This window comes from Capricornis sumatraensis, chromosome 3 (assembly GCF_032405125.1).
Source record: "Capricornis sumatraensis isolate serow.1 chromosome 3, serow.2, whole genome shotgun sequence".
NCBI classification, from domain to species: domain Eukaryota; kingdom Metazoa; phylum Chordata; class Mammalia; order Artiodactyla; family Bovidae; genus Capricornis; species Capricornis sumatraensis.
Window position 1 is genome coordinate 121,229,340 of NC_091071.1, and position 21,077 is coordinate 121,250,416.

The 21,077-nt window shown below is 38.3% G+C and overlaps 1 protein-coding gene across 2 annotated transcripts in view; it reads left to right on the plus strand.

Annotated features, from left to right (window-relative positions):
- Window positions 1-21,077, plus strand: part of CNTNAP5 (contactin associated protein family member 5) — a 1,075,483-nt gene that overhangs the window by 885,497 nt on the left and 168,909 nt on the right. For both annotated transcript variants that reach the window (XM_068967132.1, XM_068967133.1), the window contains exon 17: window positions 1,331-1,549. In XM_068967132.1, coding sequence (XP_068823233.1) covers window positions 1,331-1,549 — 219 coding nt within the window. The remainder of the gene's footprint in view (window positions 1-1,330; window positions 1,550-21,077) is intronic.

Consider the following 21,077-nt stretch of genomic DNA (forward strand, 5'->3'; position numbering starts at 1 on the left):
AAAGGTTCTGAGAAGAAAGGAAGGTCTGGAATAAGAAGGTTCCTGTTCCTGAAAGGGGACTGTCTTCCCCTCAAATTCAATTTATTATTTGCTTCTCCACATCCTTCAGATGTATATTTCTTACATAATAACAGAAAATACAAGAAGATATATTAGAGAAAAATGATGAAGATTCTAATTACTGAGGAATCTTTGAGCAAATTATTTCTACTTTCATTTTCTCACCCATAAAATGGAAATTAAAAATGATACTTTTTTCATGGAGTTGTTCTGAGGATTAAAATGAGAGCATCTATGGTCAGTGCTTAGAAAAGTGCTCAGCAGAGTTCACTGTATGTATTGCGCTGCTGCTACTTCTTTTTGTTTTTCAGGGATGATAGTAACATTGTCACCACCACCAAAACCAACACCACCACCACAATCCTCACCAGTATGACCATCACCACTATCCTCTCAACCATCATTACCTCCACTGTCATCATCACCACCACCATCCTCACCAACATGACCCTCACCACTATCCTCACCATCATTGCCACCACCTCTGCCACCATCATGACCACCACTATTCTCTTCCTATCATCATCATCATCATCGTAGGTAGCATTATACCCAACAGCTGCTTCTTGGCCTATACAATAAGCAGATTATTTTAGAAGGGTAAAAAGAGTCATGAAAAAGATCCCTGTGTGGGGAGTTGAGGGGGAGAGTTGTATTTGACCTAGATACTACCATTTCCAGTGATGCAGATAAGGCTCTTAAAATTTCTGAGCCTCATTTTGAGAAAAAATTTAGGGATAGCATGAATGCTTGTATCATATATATTGAAAAGATAATACATTACAGAATAATAATATATAATACATATAATAATGTTATAAATATATGAAATGCATTACTGTAATACCCATGATGAATAAACAAAGCAGTGGACTTTCCAGAGTGTGCTCTTCTCTCTGCAGGAGGGTGTCTTCTTAGCTAACCCAGGATCTATAGCTATCTATGAGCACACAAGTGAAGTCAGAACAGATCCGGAAAATCTAGCATCTTGGCACTGGTGTATTTTATCAGACTGGCATCAGTGGCCCTGGTCCCTATTCTATTTCCTGAATTTTCACAGTGAGAACCAATTAGGGAAAAAGATGGAACTTGGGATTTAGTAGTTGGTAGTTACTACTATCAGTGGAAATTTCAATACTGCAGGGATTTCAACTGAGGTCCTCCCTACCTAGCATTTATAATCATTTTACCATTCGCTCAGAATATGCTGTGTCCTAAATGTACTGACAACTTCCTTCATCTTTTTACCTGTTTCCATTTTTGGTTTCAGCTCCTTCTGAGATCACTTTTGCCATTGATGTTGGGAATGGCCCCATAGAGCTCATAGTCCAGTCTCCTTCTTCTCTGAATGACAACCAATGGCATTACGTCCGAGCAGAGAGGAACCTCAAGGAGACCTCGCTCCAAGTGGACAACCTCCCAAGGATGACCAGGGAGACCTCAGAAGAGGGTCATTTCCGGTTACAGCTCAACAGCCAGCTGTTTGTAGGTAGGGGACATCTTAAGGTGCCATTTGTGCTAAAAACCCTACATGACTACAGTGGAATTGGGCCCAAGGAGAATTACTATTTTATTTTAGACCTGAGAAATGATTACAATATTTCACATAGCATTTATAATTACAGATGTAATTTTACAAATTCTTCCTTTCTAGGTTCATTATCTTCAAGAATGAAAGACTGCCATTTCTTAGCAAAGTTTGTGGGGGTCTCAAACTCTTTTTGTATATTTTCTCCTTGTTCATATTGTATCTTTAGATGTCTAGGGACTCCTATTATTTTTCATCCTTGTGATCAAAATATACTCTCAGAAAAAGGAGTGTAAGCTATTTAAACCTTTTTTAGATGTTGACTTTTTCAGTGGGCTACAATTCACCTTTCTTAGTGACACCTAACTCCTGATGATTTTTGATAACCATGTAATGATATATGTTACAGCATCTTCAAGGGATTTGGGGAATCAACAATATGGCAGGGGAGGGAACTATTGGTTTTTAAGCTAAGAGCTTCTTTAATACTCCCAGAAATCACATCCCTTAGGTGGCTGCCTGATACTTGCACAGAAAAATAGCCTGGTCCCCAGGCATACATCTCTCCACTGATCATTCCTTCCTTGAGACTCAGAATCAGCCTTTAGATTAAGTTGCTCATCTGAGCTGACTGCTACTGCTGGCAATAGGGCCTGGCGACTCAAACACCTTTCACTGAGTCTTTCATTCATTCTTTCCATAAATATTAAGTGAGTACCAAAAACACATCCGGTTCCTTGTTGGATGGTGGGAATTGAAAGATGACTTATGCAATAAAACATCTTTTTCAAGTGCTCACTGTGTGTGTGTGTGTATGTGTTGTGGGAGACAGAGAGACAGAAATTTCACCACATTAGTCCAAATAGGAAAAGAAAGGTTTACATTATTGCTATAATTTAGGAGGGATTCTTTGAAATTAGATTGAGCAGGGCATATATAGGTTTAAAGTACAAAACAGAGCTGTAAATGTTAGGTATATTGTATTAGTATCAAAGCCGTGACACTGCTCTTATCTGAAACTTGAAGTTCAGATGCTTAGAACAGTAATACCAATAAGTTCCAAAATTTGCCATATACTCAAATTTAAGTTTCTTTCCTTATGTATTTATTTTATCAGCTGACACTGTATAGCTTTACTGCTAGTAATGAAATGTCATCAGCTATCAATGGGTGTATCTTAATTGCTTTCTTGAAATCTGGGTCTGTGCAACTTTTAACTCTGAGGAAAGTTGTCACTAAGAACATGCCAACTAAAAGAAAAGAAGTAACAGTATATGTAATCTGTCTTTCCAACAGTAATCATATTTCTTTCTTCATCTATCATGTTTTACATATTCACCAGAAGCTAAGACATAAGTGATTAAGAACATTTTTATGAATGATGATGAAAAGCATTCACTTAATTAACCTACATAAGTGATATGATTTACTATTAAAATGTATATTTTTAATTTATATTGATGTCTTAATTCTATTTAAACATAACATTTTATTGCTCTGAATAAGTTTGCTAGTCATCAAGATTTAATGTCTTTTTTGGTATAATCAATTCAAGTACTTTGCAATTTTCATAAATTATATTCCATGCCAAAGTTTAATTTATCTTCAGACTATATTGATGAATCTTTCTCGTTGAAAGGTGTGTATAAAGATGGAATTTTTCAATCCCTTCATGTAAATTTCATGTAGTTATGAAATTATCATACAGCTTGAAAATGTGACAAACTTTGTGCAAGTTGAAAGTGAAAAGAGGCAGCTGTGTTTCTTGCAGGTTTTAATCTCGAGACATTTCTGTTAAATTGATCACAAATACAGTGAATAAGAGCTTGTCTATGGGTCTGGAGGAGACACTTTGCTCGAGCTGCTGCCAAGGTCAGCTATAGCAAGAACACCTGCTTCTGTTATGTTTCTTTCTAATAAGTTCCATCTCAGATGTTACTCTGCTTTATTGAATTTGGCTTAATGTACTTGAATAAGAAAAAATGCCGTTGGAGGTCATTTTAGTCTGTTGGTTTGAATTTTGCTGTTTAATGTTCAGTCTGCTTAGAAATGTTGAGTGGCAAAAAAAAAAAAAAAAAGAAAGAAATTGAAGTTCTGATATTTCCATTTTGTATGGTTCAGTGGTTAAAAAAAAAAAAAAAAAACCTCTACTTAGCTAGAGCAGCCAAAATGATGAATTGCATTCTCTATCATTCAGAAATTTTGTCACTGGATTTTTATACTTGCTAGGCAGAAAAACTATGATTGCTGTGTGCTTCTTTTCTTTAATTTTTAAAATTGAAGTATAGTTGAATTACAATATCATGTTAGTTTCAAGTGTATAGCAAAGTGACACCATTCTACACATCCATATAGGCATTCTTTTTCAGATTCTTTTCTGAATATAGGCTATTGCAAAATATTGAGTATAAGTCCCTGGTGCTATATAGTAGGTCCTTGTTGGTTATCAGTTGGTTAACTGGATAGATTGAATGTGACGGTACTTGAATATTCATTTGGATATGTCTGTCTAGACACCTTTAACCCCTGAAGGATTTTTCAATCAAAACAGACTGTCGTTCAGCATGGTAATCACTGGTATTGCTGTTGTGTCCATGATAGCTTCCTAAGTACCAGATTGAATTTTATAGAATGGATGCACCTCTTAGCAATGTTCCTGTCATTGGAATGTGAAATACTGAAGTGCTGATACCCAAGTCAATGCATGCTGGATTCCCAGAATCAATATTGTGACTGCAGACTGGTCAGGAAGCAACAGTTAGAACTGGACATGGAACAACAGACTGGTTCCAAATAGGGAAAGGAGTACATCAAGGCTGTATATTGTCACCCTGCTTATTTAACTTATATGCAGAGTACATCATGAGAAATGCTGGGGTGGAAGAAGCACCAGCTGGAATCAAGATTGCTGGGAGAAATATCAATAACCTCAGATATGCAGATGACACCACCATTATGGCAGAAATGAAGAGGAACTAAAAAGCCTCTTGATGAAAGTGAAAGTGGAGAGTGAAAAAGTTGTCTTAAAGCTCAACATTCAGAAAATGAAGACCATGGCATCTGGTCCCATCACATCATGGGAAATAGCTAGGGAAACAGTGGAAACCTTGTCAGACTTTACTTTTTTGGGCTGCAAAATCACTGCAGATGCTGATTGTAGCCATGAAATTAAAAGACGCTTACCCCTTGGAAGAAAAGGTATGACCAACCTAGATAGCATGTTGAAAAGCAGAGATGTTACTTTGCCAACAAAAGTCCTTCTAGTCAAGGCTATGGTTTTTCCAGTGGTCATGTAAGGATGTGAGAGTTGGATAGTGAAGAAAGCTGAGCACCGAAGAATTGATGCTTTTGAAGTGTGCTTTTGAAGTTGGAGAAGATTCTTGAGAGTCCCTTGGACTGCAAGGAGATCCAACCAGTCCATTCTGAAGGAGATCAGCCCTGGGATTTCTTTAGACGGAATGATGCTGAAGCTGAAATTCCAGTACTTTGGACACCTCATGTGAAGAGTTGACTCATTGGAAAAGACTCTGATGCTGGGAGGGATTGGGGGCAGGAGGAGAAGGGGACGACAGAGGATGAGATGGCTGGATGGCTGGATGGCATCACTGACTCAATGGACGTGAGTTTAAGTGAACTCTGGGAGTTGGTGGATGGACAGGGAGGCCTGGTGTGCTGTGATTCATGGAGTCGCAAAGAGCTGGACACCACTGAGTGACTTAACTGAACTGAATTGAGACTTTTATTTCCCTGGTAGTTAGGGACAGTTGCAACCATGTTATTTCAGTCATGGCATTTTTTTTAATAGAGTAGGAGAAATTTCATAACATGAGCTTCTGAGATGAATGCTGCAAGCTTGGGATTGTTTCAGCTTTAAAACCCTTGGCTGCATAATTCCCCTCTTTTGCTATTCCTTACTCCTCTGTCCATGTGATTTTCCAGGTAATACTGGAGAATCCCATGGACAGAGGAGCCTGGTGGGCTACAGTCCATAGGATTGCAAAGAGTTGGAAACGACTGAGTGACTTAGCATGCATGCGCTAGCTTTTCAAGTTAATATGAGGATGAGGCAAGAGAAATCTAAGAAGTAGCACCTTTTACTAAAAGTGGAACCAAGAGATCTAGGTGTGAACTTCAGGTCAACTTCTATCAGATCTTGAGACACTAGTAGGAAAAGAACCAGCCTAAATGGACTCATTGTCTTTATTTGCAGAATGAAATTGATGAGTATGGTAATAGAACTCTTACAACTTGTGGATATGCTATCATCTCCATGTGTGTGTTAGATATGACAATTATCCTTACCCTCATGCCTGTGTGTATGTAACAGCAAGGAAAATATCTCATTGTCCCCAAATCTGACATCTCATCTTTCCCAATATGTTGGAATTATAGACTAGACACTTTGTAGAGCTGTGAGACTGAGTCTTATTTTGTGTAACTTTACTTTCTTCTTACCTTTTTGGCCTTTCATGAACCTTTGTTTCTTTTTCTTTCTTTCTTTCTTTTTTTTTTTGTTCTTTCTTTCTTTCTTTCTTTCTTTTTTTTTTTTTGGCTCAGCTGCTTTATTTGTATCAAAATAAATTGAAGTAACTCCCACTTAGAACTCCTTGCGGAAAATATCACATTGACGTGATAAATCATAAAGTTGCAGAGTCTCGCCCTGCCCCTCTGTGCTGCGCCTGCTTCCACACCAGTTGGGAATTATTATTCCTATTTTCAGATGAAGCATGTCAAACTTGGCAAGGTCAGTGGTGACAGCAGGCAAAGCAGTGCTCATTTGCTCTGTGCCCTGACACACCATGGTGCCAGATTTTCTCTGTGGAATAGTTACTTACATTTACTCTTGAGAGTGCCCCACAAGGATGGCTTTCCTGACACAGGCCAGAAGAGTTTTCTATCAGAAAAGATGTATGTCTGCATAAGAGGAGATATACATCCTTTTCACATGAGGAAGAACTAGAAAATCACCTTTAAGCATATTTGTTAGGCAAAACCTTTGTTGTGTGGAGGATGTCAATGGTGAGAAGTGAAGATATCATTGTCTTTCTACATTCTATACTTTCTGATGATAAGGTCTGATTTATCAAAAGTTTTTTTGCAAAGCTAAATATGTCAAGTATGCTTGAATCATTTTAGCAAAAAATATTAATACAGGATTTCTAATATTTCTTGTAATAGTTCAGTAAGAGGAGGTGTCCTGATTCATTTAAGACGTTCATAGCAGACCTCAGTATACCAGCAGGCAAGTCCCATGAGTGCTTTGCTTCCTCAGTGCTTCTATGAAGAAAAAAACAAGAGCCACCTGCTTCCTCTTACACTTTTTTCTTCCCCAACACCATATATGCTCCACAAAATCATATTCTTAGAACTTGAACATACTTTTAAAAAACACTGGTTCTTTTTATTTACAGAGAAGGAAATGATTAAATGATTCTTCCAGTGACTTCCCTGGCAGTCCAATGGTTAAGACACTGCACTTCTAATGCATGGAGCAGGGGATCAGTCTCTGGTTGGTGAACTAAGATCCTGAATGCTGTGCAGCACAACCAAAAGGGAAAAAGAAACAAACAGAAAAGCAAAGGATTCCTTTTACTACATGATGTCTCATTTTGAAGTTGCTGATCATTATTAAACCCACCCGGAAGCCCATGTTAGTTTTTTCTGCTCCTACTATTCCAAAACCCTTTTGGAAACGTTTATCAACAATCTCTGAAACTTTAACTGAAGCTCATTTTGTCACATACTGGCCACACTGGATTGTTAATGGGCCATTGATGGAGAATGTAGACTTTTCTTATTGGGTTTCACTGTTTAAATTTTTAATTCTGCCTTTGAGAAAACATATCTCAAGCATACCATCTTTTTTTTAAAAGAGAAGTACAACATGGCATCATTTTTCTCAGGCAGCCCAGGGAGAAAAGCCCTGAGATTTGGACCACAACAAAAACTCAATGATGGAAGCAGTCATTCTGATTAACCTGGCACCTCCAGTCATCAAAATCTGTAACTCAGTAAAGAAACAAACATTAATACAGAACTGTTTATGTGGAGCCACGGTGATAGCTATAAAAAGAAACTCAAGCCAGACCTTTCTGAGAAATAAAACAGTACTCTCTGGAAATTCAAGGACCTAAACTGAGGGAAATGAGAAGCTGCTTGTCTTTTCCAAAGCCAAGACGCTATTGAACTTATGCAACTAGGACTTCATGGAAGCTTCAGTTTAGAAAAGAATGGACCCAGCCAGGCATGCTGATGCCGCAATGCTGCCTATAACTTGCTTCATATCTGCAAGGCTCTGGCAACAAAGCTGATGACTAAGGAGAGGAGAGAAGAAAGCCCTGGAGGAGAGTGATGGAGCGGAAGAAGACATCATCAAATCCTCTGAACTTGTGACTGGCAGATTTACACTCTGGTCTCATTGTAGTACCAAATTTCTTCTAATTCGGGGAGAAAATAATTTGGCATCAGAGCCACTTGTGTTGGGGAAGGCAATTCTGTAGAAGAGGTGAAAAGTGCCATGTTTTAATTCAGCTTCCTGCTTCATCATCCATGTCTCAGGCTAAAGATTAAGGGTAGGCAGTCTCTGGGATGTGCTGCCTAGGTACCCATTCAAGAAGGCTCTGCCACTGGAAGTGCTGTTGGAAGACAGTCTTTCTCTGTCTGTCCTTCAGGTACTGCACCTGCTGCCGAGATACACCCAGACAACAGTCAATTGACTCCAGAATACAAAGACCCAACCATTTTGGCCCAAGGAAGCAAATCTCTGATCGATTTTTCTTGCTCCTCCACTCTCCGTGGGGCTGTTCTAGATGGTGAGACCTGTCCCAGAGCTCACTTCTCAGCCCATTTATGCTTCTTTCCCGTCTGGATCAAAGATGTGTTTCCTAAAGGTTCCCCCTAGAAAACACCATGCCTCTTTAATTTTATCTCAAGCCTGTTTGCTGGAGAACCCTGGTAGTGACAGAATGACATGGATTTATTGTGCAAAATATACACAGAGACACACATACACACACTTTTTAAAATCAAAGTAATTGTCTTTGATTTAAGAAATTTATTTTTCATTCCTCCCAAGCATTAGCCATAAAATATTGCCTACTCTTCTCCCACTTTCTTCTTAAAATCACTCTTTAAATTTAATGGGTTTGTTAGAGTCAAGTTTGTATTGTTGTGATTCATACTCTCTCTTATTTTTGGTGGCCTGGCATGTGGAATCTTAATTGCTGGACCAGGAATTGAACCCACATCTCCTGCATTGGAAGCAGAGTCTTAACCATGGGACTACCAAGGAAGTCCCTGACTCGTAGTCTTCCAATGGTCTTTTCCCTCAAATAAGGATGGGTCTGAGTTTGCGTTTCCCTCAAACTACCCTCAATTTACCCAGCAGAATCCTCTTCATTGGTGATGCAAAAAACTAAAAAAGTTCTTTAAATATCTTATTATCATTATTTGTCCCAGGTATTGTGTATTGTGGGGTTAAGATCTTTCTGTAACATTTCATGCTTTCTAATGATGAACAGCACCATTTTAACTGATACTAGTTGTTATGTGTTAAAATCTAATCTTCCAAAAGCTAAAATCATGAGTCTCAGGCAAATAATAAATGAACATGTGTCAAAGATTTTATTTCACTCATTAATTAATGAGGAAGCCATTAAGATGTCATGACCAGTTCAGAGAATATCTAAAAAGCTAGGATATGGTGTGGGGAATTTAACAACAAAGAGAGGATAAAGTTGTGAGATTAGATATGAAGCTCTTGCTCACCATGCCATCTTTGGAGGTATCGTTACACTGGAAAGAAATTACCTGCATCTCCACTGGACAAATGTCATCTATGATTTTTTGTTTTATTTCCAAGTTTCAACTTATTTTTGCTGATAAGAGAGAGTTGATGATGTGTCCCTAGTCACATAGCAGCCACCACTTCCACAAAAGAAGCTGGAATAAGAAAGAACCCCGAAGTGATTTCTGCACAATTGCATCAAAATGTCACAGCAATGTTAGTATATTGGATTGTGAGAACTGTTTGTCATGAGTTTCCCTTGCTCCTGTTCTTTTAGTGAATTGTAGGCTCCTTTTGTATTTCAAGGTCTCCTGGGCTTAGCCATAAAATCACTCTGGGGTGGTTGGGACTAGTAGGGAAAATTCTTAAAGCTTATAATTACAGACTTAACTTTATTGACTTATTTCTTTGAATGGGCTTATGGTTCAACTTTTGATGTAATCTCTGTTCTCAGCAGGGTCTCCCTGGAGAAAACTAATCAGAGTGATTTCCAGGGGCCCTAACATCCAGGAAACCCCGAAACTGCTGTCAGTCAGGTAATGACTTGGCCTGGCAGCCAGCCTGGAAGAAGTCAATAGCTTCTCTGGCTGACTCTAGAAAAGACTTGGGGCTCATAGCTATTGCAAGAAGTTGGTTTAAGGCTGTTTTTGATAGTGACTTTACTGGTGATACTTCATCTTTAAAAACTGTGGCAGAAGGAAGCACAGTGAGGGGTGAATTGGCTCTCCTTTTTATGAGATGGGAGATGATCCTTTTAGTCGAAATGGTTCATGTTGCAATTCCAGACTGATTAGGATTATGGTGGACTTTCCTGCCTCATCGTCTTCTTTTTAAAATCATTTGAAAGAACATTTTTTACTTTTTAAATTTAAATTTATTTTATAATAGAGTATAGTTGATTGACAATCTTGTCTTATTTTCATGTGTACAGCAAAGTGATTCAGTTATACATATACATATGTCCACTCTTTTTAGATTTTTTCCCATGTAGATTATTACACTGTATTGAGTAGAGTTCCCTGTGCTACACACTAGGTCCTTGTTGGTTATCTATTTTACATATTGCCAGTATCATTTAGTCAGTCACTCAGTTTTGTCCAACTCTTTGAGACCCTATGGACCACAGCCAGCCAGGCTCCCCTGTCCATGGAATTCTCCAGGGAAGAATACTCGAGTGGGTTGCCATGCCCTTCTCCGGTTTTACGTATAGTAGTGTGTATATGTTAATCCCAACCTCCTAATTTATCCCTCCCCCCTTCCCCAATGGTAACCATAATTTCGTTTCCTTGTCTGTGTGTCTGTTTTTGTTTTTTAAATACGCTCATTTCTGTCATTTTTTTTCAAACTCCACGTGTCAGTGATATCATATGGTATTTGTCCTTCTCTCTCTGACTTACCTCACTTGGTATGACAATCTCCAAGTCCATTCATGTTCCTGCAGATGCCTGCCCCATCAAATGATGTTCTCTCAGGGGTATCTCCAGATGAGATGCAAAACTGTACCTCAGAGAATTCTTTGGGAAGACAGTTGGACCACTAAATCAACCACCTTGAACTGTGTTGGGAGTGATCCCTACTGCTCCACAATTCTGTGGGCAACAGAAACAGTAATAATTCAAGTGCTTGCTTGTTTCATTCTCCTTACCCTGAATTATAAATAATAACCACATGGGGATTTCCATAGAATACCCATATACCACTCTACTGGGCAAAATCTTGGGCCTTGTCAAACTGCTAAAAAGAAAGCAAATGCTTATTTTTGGCTGTGGTCTTGGGGGAAAAGAAAAAAAAAAAGAAAACCTTTACAGAAAACCAAGATGAATATTACATATGCACTCCAATCCACACCCCAGCCACAAACATGCTGATTCTGGGAAAGATGTTTGCTAATGTCTAAATAACAGATAGATTAATAAAGGATTTTTACAGATATACATAATTCTAGATATAGCAAAGTGGTTTGTTTTTGAAACTTGAAATAATTTTTAAATTACTCAAAAAAGATCAGAAGAATTATACAAATACACATAATAAATGAAAATTAATTTTAAATTAGTCAGTCAATACACAAATACATGTTTGCTATATAATTATTCAATAATAATCCTAGTGCTGTTCCTAGAGACAACTGATATTAGGCCGCTGTGATACTTTCCTGGCCTCATTCGAGGCAGTCACATACATTTAAGTACACTAAGGAAACAGCATGCAGTATTATTATTTGTGTATTTACATAAGCAGGGCTTCCCTGGTGGCTCAAACAGTAAAGAATCTGCCTACAATGCAGGAGATCTTGGTTGCATTCCTGAGTTGGGAAGATCCACTGGCAAAGGGAATGACAACCTACTCTAGTATTCTTGCCTAGAGAATTCCATGGACAGAATAGCCTGGCAGGCTACAGTCATGGGGTTGCAAACAGTTAGACACAACTGGGTAAGGAGCACTTTTACTGTTTTAACTTTTTTTTTTTTTTTTAGATAAGCCGTATACTCATATGTGTTATACCACAGTGTGCTTGCTCGTTTTTTTGGTTTGGTTTGGTTTTTTGCTTAATATGTGCCATGGGAAACATAGCATTAAACTGCTATATTGTATTTTACTAATATTTTTGGTTTTTGTTTATGTTATTGTTTTGTTTGGTGCTATTTTTATGTCTTTATTTCATCTGGAATTTGTTTGAGGTAGTATTGTAACTTTATTTTCCAAAATACTATTTCTATCTCCATTTATTTCATGGTTCTTTTTCTCCCTCACTACTTAGAATTCATATATATATATATACATATATAAGGTATGGAATATATATATATATAATAAGGTATGAAATCTCTTTATATACAGAATGTGTTTCTGAAATGGATAACCAACAAAAACGTATTGTATAGCACATTTAACTCTGCTCAATGTTATGTGCCAGTCTGGATGGACGGGGGTTTTGAGGGGATATGGACATGTATATGTATGGCTGAGTCCCTTCACAATTCATCCGAAAATATCACAACATTGTTATTGCATATACCCCAATGCAAATGTTTTTGCTGTTTAAAAAATTAAAATAAAAAGATATTGAAAAAGAAAAATATGTTTCTGAATTTCCTGCTCTGTTTTATTTATGTAGTTTTCTTTCTAGGTCCTGTTTCAACATCATACTTATAGGGTATATTTTAATATTGAATAGAACATCCATCTCTGCTCCACCCCTCCCCCACCCACACAAGGATAGATGATTCCTTTTCAACACTCTGTTGACTATTAATAATTATTTTCTTTATGGTTCTTAGAATTCGCTTTTCATGTTATACGAAAATAATTTTTCTTGGGTTATTCTCTGGGATTTTATTGCATTAAAGAGAATAACTATACATTCCTAAATTATATCAAAGCATGTTCCATCTATTCTAAATGAGTCAAGGTAAATTTTCTTTATTTTCCTTTTTACAGTGATTTACAGTCATAGATCTTAAGTTAATTTCTAGATGTTTTGTTGCTTTTTGTTGATGAATAAGATTCTTTTCTTGCTATCACATGGTCTAATTGGTTATTGTTGCTCTATAGGAACATTATTGATTTTGTATATTGATATTTATACCCATCCACATTCCTGTATATTTATTATGATTGGAATAGCTTGCCATTTTTATTTTGGGAGCTAGAACTAAGGATGGAGGTTCATAGCACTGTACAGGATGGGAAGATCAAAACCATCCCCAAGAAAAAAGAAATGAAACAAGGCAAATGGTTGTCTGAGGAGGCTTGATAAATAGCTGAGAAAAGAAGAGAAGTAAAAGCAAAGGAGAAAGGAAAATATACACCCAATTAAATGCAGAGTTCTAAAGAATAGCAAGGAAAGATAAGAGGCCTTCTTAAGAGAACAATTTAAAGAAATAGAGAAGAATAATAGATGAGAAAGACTAGATCTCTTCAGGAAAATTAGAAATACTAAGGGAAAATATCTAAGCAAAGATGGATATAATAAAGGATAGAAACAGTAAGAAGCTAACAGACATAGATTACACAGGGGAAGTGACAAATAGTTTCAAGGGATTAGATCTGATAGAGTGTCTGAAGAACTATGGATGGACGTTCATGACATTATACAAGAGACAGGGATCAAGACTGTCCCACAAAAAAGAAATGCAAAAAAGCAAAATGGCTATCTGAAGAAGCCTTACAAATAGCTGTGAAAAGAAGAGACATGAACAGCAAAGGACAAATGGAAAGGTATACCCATTTAAATGCACAGTTCCAAAGAATAGCAAGGAGAGACAGGAAAGCCTTCCTCAGTGATCAGTGCAAAGAAATTGAGAAAAACAACAGAATGGGAAAGACTAGAGATCTCTTCAAGAATATTAGAGATGCCAAGGGAACATTTCATGCAAAGATGGGCACAATAAATGACAGAAGTGGTATGGACGTAACAGAAGCAGAATATATTAAGAAGAGATGGCCAGAATACACAGAAGAACAATACAAAAAAGATCTTCATGACCCAGATAATCATGGTGGTATGATCACTCACCTAGAGCTAGAAATCCTGGAATGCGAAGTCAGGTGGACCTTAGGAAGCACCACTATGAACAAAGCTAGTGGAGGTGATGGAATTCCAGTTGAGCTATTTCAAATCCTGGAAGATGATGCTGTGAAAGTGCTGCATTCATTATGCCAGCAAATTTGGAAAATGCAGCAGTGGCCGAAGGACTGAAAAAGGTCAGTTTTCATTCCAATCCCAAAGAAAGGCAATGCCAAAGAATACTCAAACTACTGCACAATTGCACTCATCTCACATACTAGTAAAGCAACAATCAAAATCCTCCAAGTCAGGCTTCAAAAGTACATGAACTGTGAGCTCCCAGATATTCAAGCTGGATTTCAAAAAGACAGAGGAACCAGGGATCAAACTGCCAACATTCACTGGATCATGGAAAAGCAAGAGAGTTCCAGAAAAAAGCATCTATTTCTGGTTTGTTGACTATGCCAAGACTTTGACTGTGTGGATCATGACAAACTGTTGAAAATTCTTCAAGAGATGGAAATAATAGACCACTTGACCTGCCTTCTGAGAACCTGTATGCAGGTCAGGAAGCAACAGTTAGAACTGGACATGGAACAACAGACTGGTTCCAAATAGAGAAAGGAGTACATCAAGGCTATGTATTGTCATACTGCTTATTTAACTTATATGCAGAGTACATCATGAGAAACGCTGTGCTGGAAGAAGTGCAAGCTGGAATCAAGATTGCTGAGAGAAATATCAATAACCTCAGATATGCAGATGACACAACCCTTAGGCAGAAAGCTAAGAACTAAAGACCTGATGAAAGTGAAAGAGGAGAGTGAAAATTGGCTTAAAACTCAACATTCAGAAAACTAAGATCATGGCATCTGGTCCCATCAGTTCAGTTCATTTCAGTTCATTCAATCAATCATGTCCAAGTCTTGCGACCTCATGGATTGCAGCATGCCAGGCCTCCCTGTCCATCACAAACTCCCGGAACTTACACAAACTCATATCCATTGAGTTGGTGATGCCATCCAACCATCTCATCCTCTGTCCCCTTCTCCTCCTGCCTTCAATCTTTCCTAGCATCAGGGTCTTTTCAAATGAGTCAGCTCTTTCTGTCACTTTTTGCAAATAGATGAGGAAACAGTGGAAACAGTGAGAGACTTTATTTTGGGGGGGCTCCAAAATCACTCCAGATGGTGATTGCAGCCTTGAAATTAAAAGACACTTAATCCTTGGAAGAAAAGTTATGACCAATCCAGACAGCATATTAAAAAGCAGAGACATTTCTTTGCTAACAAATTTCCATCTAGTGAAAGCTATGGTGTTTCCAGTAGTCATGTGTGGATGTAGAGTTGGACTATAAAGAAACTTGAGCACCAAAGAATAGATGTTTTTGAACTGTGGTGTTGTAGAAGATTCTTGAGAGTCACTTGGAATGCAAGGAGATCCAAACAGTCCATCACAAAGGAAATCAGCCCTGAATATTCACTAGTAGGACTGATGATGAAGCTGAAACTCCAATACTTTGGCCACCTGATGCAAAGAACTGACCCACTGGAAAAGCGCCTGATGCTGGTAAAGACTGAAGGTGGGAGGAGAAGGGGATGACAGAGGATGAGATGGTTGAATGGAATCACCAGTTCAATGGACATGAGTTTGAGCAAACTCTGGGAGTTGGTGATGAACAGGGAGGCCTGGTGTGCTGCAGTCCATGGGGTTGCAAAGAGTTGAACACAACTGAGCAACTGAACTGAGCTGAACAGGCACAGAAGAGATTAAGAAGAGGTAGCAAGAATGAAGAGCTACAAAAATAAGATCTTAATGACTCGGATAACCATGATGATGTGATCACTCACCTAGAGACAGATATCCTGGATTGTGAAGTCAAGTGGGCCTTGGGAAGCATTACTATGAAGAAAGCTAATATAGATGATAGAATTTCAGCTGAGCTATTTCAGATCCTAAAAGTTGTTGTTCTTAAATCACTTCACTCAATATGCCAGCAAATTTGGAAAGCTCAGCAGTGGCCACAGGACTGGAAAATATCATTTTCATTCCAGTTCAAAGAAGAGCAATGCCAAAGAATGTTCAAACTACCCTGTGATTGCACTCATTTCACATGGTAGAAAGGTCCATACAATTGCACTCATATCACATGCTAGAAAGGTTATGCTCAAAGTCCTTCAAGGTAGTCTTCAACAGTTAGTGAACCAAGAACTCCCAGATGTTCAAGCTTTATTTACAAAAGGCAGAGGAACCAGATATCAAATTGCCAGCATCCATTGAATGGTAGAAAAAGTAAGAGAATTTCAGAGAAATACTAACTTCTGCTTCATTGTCTATGCTAAAACCTTTGACTGTGTGAATCACAGCAGAATGTGCAAAATTCTTAATGAGATGAGAATACCAGTATACAGTACCTGCCTCATGAGAAATCTATATGCAGGTCAAGAAGCAACAGTTAGAACTGCACATCGGAACAATAGACTGGTTCAAAATCAGGAAAGGGCTCAGTCAAGAAAAACTCTCCAGAAAGCAGGAATAGAAGGAACATACCTCAACATAATAAAAGCTATATATGACAAACCCACAGAAAACATTATCCTTAATGGTGAAAAATTGAAAGCATTTCCCCTAAAGTCAGGAACAAGAAAAGGGTGCCCACTTTCACTGCTACTATTCAACATAGTTTTGGAAATTTGGGCCACAGAAATCAGAGCAGAAAAAAATAAAAGGAATCCAAATTGGAAAAGAAGAAGTAAAACTCTAACTGTTTGCAGATGACATGATCCTCTACATAGAAAACCCTAAAGACTCCACCAGAAAATTACTAGAGTTAATCAATGAATATAGTAAAGTTGCAGGATATAAATTCAACACACAGAAATCCTTTGCATTCCTATACACTAATAATGAGAAAATAGAAAGAGAAATTAAGGAAACAATTCCATTCTCCATTGCAATCAAAAGAATAAAATACTTAGGAATATATCTACCTAAAGAAACAAAAGACATATGTATCAGTTCAGTTCAGTTCAGTTCAGTCACTCAGATGTGTCCGACTCTTTGCGACCCCATGAATTGCAGCACGCCAGGCCTCCCTGTCCATCACCAACTCCCAGAGTTCACTCAAACTCACATCCATTGAGTCAGCGATGCCATCCAGCCATCTCATCCTCTGTCGTCCCCTTCACCTCCTGCCCCCAATCCCTCCCAGCATCAGAGTCTTTTCCAATGAGTCAACTCTTCGCATGAGGTGGCCAAAGTACTGGAGTTTCAGCTTTAGCATCATTCCTTCCAAAGAACCCCAGGACAGATTTCCTTCAGCATGGACTGTTTGGATCTCCTTGCAGTCCAAGGGACTCTCAAGAGTCTTCTCCAACACCACAGTCAAAAGCGTCAATTCTTCAGCACTCACCTATAAAACACTGATGAAAGAAATCAAAGAAGACAGTAATAGATGTTCATGGATCAGAAGAATAATATAGTGAAAATGAGTATACTACCCAAAGCAATCTGTGGATTCAATGCAATCCCTATCAAGCTACCAGCGGTATTTTTCACAGAGTTAGAACAAATGATTTCACAATTTGTATGGAAATACAAAAAACCTCAAATAGCCAAAGCAGTCTTGAGAAAGAATGGAACTGGAGGAATCCACCTGCCTGACTTCAGGCTCTACTACAAAGCTACAGTCATCAAGACAGTATGGTATTGGCACAAAGACCAAAATATAGATCAAGGGAACAATAAAGAAAGCCCAGAGAAAAATCCATGCACCAATGTACACCTTATCTTTGACAAAGGAGGCAAGAATATACAATGGATTAAAGGCAATCTCTTTAACAAGTGGCACTAGGAAAACTGGTCAACCACTTGTAAAAGAATGAAACTAGAACACTTTCTAATACCATACACAAAAATAAACTCAAAATGGATTAAAGATATAAATGTAAGACTAGAAACTATAAAACTCCTAAAGGAGAACATAGGCAAAACACTCTCCGACATAAATCACAGCAGGATCCTCTATGACCCACCTCCCAGAATATTGGAAATAAAAGTAAAAATAAACAAATGGGACCTAATTAAACTTAAAACCTTTTGCACAACAAAGGAAACTATAAGCAAGGTGAAAAGACAGCCTTCAGAATGGGAGAAAATAATAGTAAATTAAGCAACTGACAAAGAATTAATCTCAAAAATATATAAGCAACTCCTGTAGCTCAATTTCATAAAAATAAATGACCCAATCAAAAAATGAGCCAAAGTATTAAACAGACATTTCTCCAAAGAAGACATACAGATGGCTAACAAACACATGAAAAGATGCTCAACATCCCTCATTATCAGAGAAATGCAAATCAAAACCACAATGAGGTACCATTTCACACCAGTCAGAATGGCTGTGATCCAAAAGTCTATAAGCAATAAATGCTGGAGAGGGTGTGGAAAAAAGGGAACCCTCTTACACTGTTGGTGGGAATGCAAACTAGTACAGCCACTGTGGAGAACAGTGTAGAGATTCCTTAAATAACTGGAAATAGAACTGCCATATGACCCAGCAATCCCACTGCTGGGCATACACACCGAGGAAACCAGAATTGAAAGAGACACGTGTACCCCAATGTTCATCGCAGCACTGTTTATAATAGCCAGGACATGGAAGCAACCTAGATTTCCATCAGCAGATGAATGAATAAGAAAGCAGTGGTACATATACACAATGGAGTATTACTCAGCCATTAAAAATAATACATTTGAATCAGTTCTAGTGAGGTGGATGAAACTGGAGCCTATTATACGAGTGAAATAAAAAAATACAGAGCCAGAAAGAAAAACACCAATACAATATATTAATGCATGTATGTGGAATTTAGAAAGATAGCAACAATAACCCTGTATGTGAGACACCAAAAGAGACACAGATGTATAGAACATTCTTTTGGACTCTGTGGGAGAGGGAGAGGGTCGGATGATTTGGGAGAATGGCATTGAAACATGTATAATATCATATGTGAAATGAATCGCCAGTCCAGGTTCTATGGATGATACAGGATGCTCAGGGCTAGTTACTGGGATGACCCGGAGGGATGGTATTGGGCGGGGGGAGATGGGAAGGGGGTTCATGATGGGGAACATGTGTACACTGTGGTGGATTTATGTTGATGTATGGCAAAACCAATACAATATTGTAAAGTAATTAGCCTCCAATTAAAATAAATAAATTTACATAAAAAATAAATAAATCTAAGAAAATAAAAGACTATATATTGTCACCCTGCTTACTTACTTCTATGCACAGTACATTATGTTAAGTGCCTGGTTGTATGCATCACAAGTTAGAGTCATGATTGCCAGGAGAAATATCATATGTATCAGAAATATCAATAACCTCACCTATGCAGATGATATTACTGTTATGGAAGAAAATGAAGAGGAATTAAAGAGCCTCTTGATGAAGGTGAAAGGGGAGAGTAAAAAAAAAACTAGCCATAAGCTCAAATTCAAAAAATAAAATCATGGCATTCAGGCTCATCATTTCATGGCAATAGATGGGGAAGAAATGCAAACAGTGACAGATTTTATTTTCTCAGGCTCCAAAATCACTGCGGACAAGTGACTGCAGCCATGAAATTAAATGTCACTTACTCCTTGGAAGGAAAGCTATGACAAACCTGTGCTGTGTGCTCAGTCACTTCAGTCTTGTCTGACTTTTTGCTACCTATGGACTGTAGCCCACCAGGCTCCTCTGTCCATGGGATTCTCCAGGGAAGAATACTGGAGTGAGTTGCCATGCCCTTCTCCAGGGGATCTTCCCAACACAGGAATCACAAACCTAGACAGTATGTTAAAAAGCAAAGACATCAGTTTGTCTACAAAGGTCCCATATAGTCAAAGCTATGATTTTTCTCGACCATAAAGCAAGATGGACCATAACGAAGGCTTAGTGTCAAAGAACTGATGATTTTGAACCGTGATGCTGGAGAAGACTCTTGAGAGTCATTTGGAGTGCAAGGAGATCCAACCAATCCATCCTAAAGGAAATCAATCCTGAATATTCATTGGAAGGACTGATGCTGAGGCTGAAGCTCCAATTCTTTGGCCCCCTAATGCCAAGAGCCGACCCATAGGAAAAGACCCTGATGCTGGGAAAGATTGAAGGCAGTTGGAGAAAGGGATAACAGAGGACTAGATGGTTCGATTGAATTACCGATTCTACTGACATGTGTTTAAACAAACTCTGGGAGATAGTGAAGGTCAGGGAAGCCTGGCACACTTCAATCCATGAAGTCATAAAGAGTCAGACATGACTGAGAAACTGAAAAACAACAGAAAAAATCCCCATTTTACTTTGTAGACATCCAGTTAGTGCCACCTGCATTATTTCATAGTGTGTGTTTATTGATTCCTAAGCAAGCAATCTCTGTATCTAGCAAAAGGTAAACAGACACATGCCTTATCCTTAAGGAAATGACATTTTGCAGTTAAAACTTCCACTAGGATTTCCTTCTGGTACCCAAAATCTGCCAATTGAAGGGGCAGGAACAAAAGAAAAAGTCACTGATGGTTAGCGCATTTGTTTTGTTTTGCTTTGTTTTGTTTAACAAGTACATGCTAAACTTGCTGCTACTGTAGAATTTGAAATCTGGGTAGTAATGCATCTGCATGTCACTCAATTCTTGACTTTAGGCAAAGTAATTTATATAGATAACAGCTGCTCCAAGTTCAAGAAGAGAGAAAGTGTGAGAGGGAGCATATGACACTGCGTAGTTTTGTGAAACAGGACCCTGACCTGGCACATCCAATGCTGTTCCAGATAAAAGGTCCTCAGCAAAGGAATTTTGTTTGAATGTGTGTGATCCAGACTGCAGGCACACATGAGAGAAACAGAGGCTCTTGTTCAGGGAGGGTACAAGGAAATGAGGTGTTTTTCTGGAAGCAATGAGCATTTGTTGAGCTGACACAGGGCAGTTTTCTAAGACAGATTAAAAATGATGATGGTAACCTTTTTAAGAGTTGATTCATACTCAGTCCAAGGAAACATCATCATAATGAAGACACTTAATATCAAGGGCCAACAGCAGAGATTCATATAAAACTGCTTCTATGTAGGCTGGTGAACTAATAGTTTAGGCTGCCCAGAAGATTGGTGTGGAAGAGAGAATAAACGTACATGTGTATATTACTTGGTGGGA